This window comes from Acanthamoeba castellanii (genome assembly GCF_000313135.1).
Source record: "Acanthamoeba castellanii str. Neff unplaced genomic scaffold scf7180000084774, whole genome shotgun sequence".
NCBI lineage: Eukaryota > Discosea > Longamoebia > Acanthamoebidae > Acanthamoeba > Acanthamoeba castellanii.
In genome coordinates, this window is record NW_004457384.1 from 130,562 (window position 1) to 134,129 (window position 3,568).

At 63.7% G+C, this 3,568-nt stretch overlaps 2 protein-coding genes across 2 annotated transcripts in view; one reads left to right on the plus strand and one right to left on the minus strand.

Annotated features, from left to right (window-relative positions):
- Positions 1-1,011, plus strand: part of ACA1_276080 (serine 3-dehydrogenase) — a gene marked incomplete at both ends in the record, with an annotated part of 1,939 nt that extends 928 nt beyond the window's left edge. Inside the window, 5 exons of the mRNA XM_004337378.1 lie at positions 171-216; positions 297-349; positions 550-627; positions 717-846; positions 933-1,011. Coding sequence (XP_004337426.1) covers positions 171-216; positions 297-349; positions 550-627; positions 717-846; positions 933-1,011 — 386 coding nt within the window. The remainder of the gene's footprint in view (positions 1-170; positions 217-296; positions 350-549; positions 628-716; positions 847-932) is intronic.
- A 109-nt stretch (positions 1,012-1,120) lies between these two features.
- ACA1_276090 (PH domain containing protein) overlaps positions 1,121-3,568 on the minus strand; it is a gene marked incomplete at both ends in the record, with an annotated part of 5,115 nt that continues 2,667 nt past the window's right edge. The window contains 7 exons of the mRNA XM_004337379.1: positions 1,121-1,353; positions 1,486-1,888; positions 2,076-2,165; positions 2,237-2,302; positions 2,490-2,600; positions 2,790-3,008; positions 3,298-3,465. Coding sequence (XP_004337427.1) covers positions 1,121-1,353; positions 1,486-1,888; positions 2,076-2,165; positions 2,237-2,302; positions 2,490-2,600; positions 2,790-3,008; positions 3,298-3,465 — 1,290 coding nt within the window. The remainder of the gene's footprint in view (positions 1,354-1,485; positions 1,889-2,075; positions 2,166-2,236; positions 2,303-2,489; positions 2,601-2,789; positions 3,009-3,297; positions 3,466-3,568) is intronic.

Genomic DNA, 3,568 nt, shown 5'->3' on the forward strand with positions numbered 1-3,568 from the left:
CACGTCGTCAACCTCTCCAGGTACCCGCCCCACCAGCACCACCAGCACCACCAGCACCACCAGCACCACCAGCACCTCGCTGCGCACACAGTGCAAGCACACCACCGCACATCAACACACGCGCACCACGCACGCAACCACTTCCTGCTTCACCTGTGGCTGTGCACAAGGCGCCATTGCTGCCTTGGGCGTCGTCTCCCAAATATTCCCCCGTGGGTGTCTGCTCATGTCCTTCGCTCCCCCCCCCGGCCCTCTTTCGCTTCCCTCCTGGGCCCGCTCCTCGATTCGATGATCAGCGTGGCGGGCATCGAGGCCTACAAGGGCGGCAGCATCTACTGTGCCTCCAAGCGTACCTCTCCGCTCTCCCCTTCGTTTGCGGCTGGTGGCGGTGGCGGCTGGTGGCGGTGGTGGCTGGTGGTGGCTGGTGGTGCGTGGGTGGGGTTACCTCCTTCGCTTACCCCATCATCCTTCGACCGTGGCGCGATTGGGACGGATGTGGATATATATGGGTATATGGATATGTGGATATATGGATGTGCCCGTCTGCAGACGCCGTGCAGGCCATCACCAAGTCGCAGAGGAAGGAGCTGGTCCACACTCCACTCAGGGTGACCTCCATCTGCCCCGGTACGACCCACCAAACCAAACCAAACCAAACCATCGAGACCCACACCAACCGCCAACCGTCCCTCGCCTCCCCCTTGGCCAACGAGCAGGTTTGGTGGAGACCGAGTTCAGCTTGGTGCGCTTCAAGGGCGACACCGGCAAGGCCAGCGAGCCCTACAAGGGCCTCGAGCCTTTGCTCGCTCGGGACGTCGCCGATGCCGTCGCCTATGCCGCCTCCAGGTCAGCCCAGCTCAACCCCCCTCCCAGCCACCACCACCAGCCACCAGCCTGATCCGCTGCTGCCACGGGGGCGTGGTGGGGGCCAGGCCGCCGCACGTCCAAGTGGCGGACCTCTTGATCTTCCCCACCAACCAGGCCTCGTCGGAGATCGTTCACAGGGCGTAGAAGCCACCAGCCCCCCAAAGAGCTCCTCCTGCCCGCCCAAACGGAAGTGCTTCATCGCTGCGTCCCCACGGGCCGGTAAAAAAATAAATAATTTCATTAAATAAATACGTCACGCGCCGCCGCCGCCCTGCTGGTGATGGCACGCCTGGGCGCAGGCTCGGATGTCCTCCACCCATTGGTCCCTCTCCTCGGTCTCCTTCACGAGGAAGACCAGCCGGTCGGTCGGAGGCACCACCAGCAGCGAGTGAGGTCGGTGGTGGTGGCGGCGTTGGTCCGCGTCCCCCTCGGCCTGCTGCTGCTGCTGCGCTGCTGGCAGGTGCTGGTGGTGGCTGGTGCTCTCGCCTGGAGGAGGTGGAGGTGGAGGTGTGTGCGCGCGCGCACGCGGTGAGTACCTATATGTGTGCATGCATATATGTCTGTCTCCCCACGAGGGAAAGGTGTCGCGGTGCACGCGCGCACGTGTGCGGTGGGTACCGCCGGCGGAGTCTCTGCTCTGGTGGATGGTGAAGCCCCGTTTGTGGTAGTCGTTGGCCACCACGCAGAGACTGAGCGGGACAAAGCTCTTCAGGCGCAGCATGCGTCGCCGGGCGTCGCCGTCGCCGTTGTCCTTGTCCCTGCGCGCCTCGTCTTCCCTGTCCCGCTTCTTCTCCTTGGCGATGACGAGGGCGTCGTTGAAGAGCAGGAGCACCCGATCGGAGCGTTTGATGCTCTTGCTGTCCCTCTTCCGCACCCGCACCACCCCCTCCCGCACCAGCCGCCTGCCCACGGCCACGAGCTCGGGAGGGGGTCCCCCGACAAAGCGATTGTAGAGGTCGGTCAGCGCATGCAGGCCCACCAGCTGATGCGCCTGGTCGATGGAGCACACCGCCTCCGCGATCTGTTCTCCGCCGCCGCCGCCGCCGACCCACCCAAAACATCAACCGACCACTACCGTGAGTAGGCACGCCTTGGCCTGCGCAGCCATCTGAAAAGCACCACCAGCAGCAGCGGAGAGGTGTGTGCCGTGTGTGCCGTGTGTGCCGTGTGTGCAGGGGGTTGATGGTCGTTGGCCGTGTCGTGTGCACCTTGGAATGGGCCCGGCGGAGGAGGCTCTCCTCGGGCGCTCCAGCGGCCTCAGCCAACTGGGCCAGGAGCAGCGGGTACTTACACAGCCGCTGCCCAGAGAACAGCACTCAGCGGAGGAGGAGGAGGAGGAGGAGAGGAGAGCCAAACAAGCCGTACGCACCTGCATGGGCTTGATGAGGAAGTCGAGTAGGCGGAGCCGCCGGCTGCTGGGCTGCATCTGCACCTCCTGGGAGAAGGAGGGGGAGAGGAGGAGGCGCCCATTAAATCAACGCAATTCGAGGAGAGACCACCTCACCTCACCTCACCTCACCTCCGGATGATGGAACCCTCCTCCTCCTCCCCCCCAATCAAACAAACAAACCCACCCGGGGAATGCTTCATAGCTACATATGTAGATAAAGAAGGCCACGTACCTCGAGAAAGGCGGCAAAGCCGGGGCGCACAGTGGTCAGCTGTTTGAGCGTCTGTACGACGAGTGGGTAGTGGGAGCAGTGGTTGCGGTACACCGTCTCGAGCGTCGCCATCTGGTGGCGGTTATGGCGGTTATGGCGGATAGCAGAGCATGTGTAGCAGTGAAAGCAGCAGCATAGGACCCACGAGCGCACGCGGGGGCAATGGACGGGGGCAGCGTGGTCAGTCCAGCCCCTCCCAGCAACGAACGAACGAACGAACGAGGCGCGAGCGGGCGGGCGGAGATGAGTGGGGGTGAGTACGTGTGCGAGGAAGCAGCGCCCGATGGCATCGTTGCGTGCGGGGGACGGGAGGCGGCAGGCGGCGACGAGGCCCTGCAGCAGTGCGGCGCTGCAGCCCTGGAGGGGCCGCGTGTGGCAGAAGATGTGCCCCACTTCGTCCCACGTGAGCCTCGCGCCCCCCGCCCCCGCCTCCTCCCCCTCCTCCTCCTTGGAGTGGCGGAGAAGCGGCTCCTCGTACAGCTGCGCCCACCCGCACGTCCACGCGTCCATGCACAGCCACGCAACAACAACAACATATATATATATACACACACATAAACACATATACAATTATATACATATACATGAATGAGTGCGACAAAAGTCGAGACCAATTTAAGAATCCTGCCCAACCTCGGCGGGTAAAAAGATAAAAAAAGGTCTCGAATAGTTGAAACGCCAAAAAACAGAAAAAAAGGAGGGCAGGCGCGTGGTGGTGGCGGGAGGGATGATTGGGGGGGAAGGGGGGGGGAATGGGTGCCTCGAGGACGAGCCGAAGGTCGCGTTCGTAGGTCCACTCGGTGTAGACCAGCTCTCGCGCGACGCGGCCTTCTTCGGTGTGCGTTGCCCAGTCAATGTCGTGGAGGGCGAGGCTCGCGCTGACCTCCCCGCTCTCCGGGGCCATCCGGTGCGAGTGCTCGCCGCCAGCTCCGTACTGCTGCTGGTGGTGGTGGTGGTGGTGGTCTGGGGCGGCGAGGTGGCCGTGTGCGGGGGTGGGAGCTGTGGCGGCGAGCTTGGTCACGAGGTGGTGGTCCCGGCGC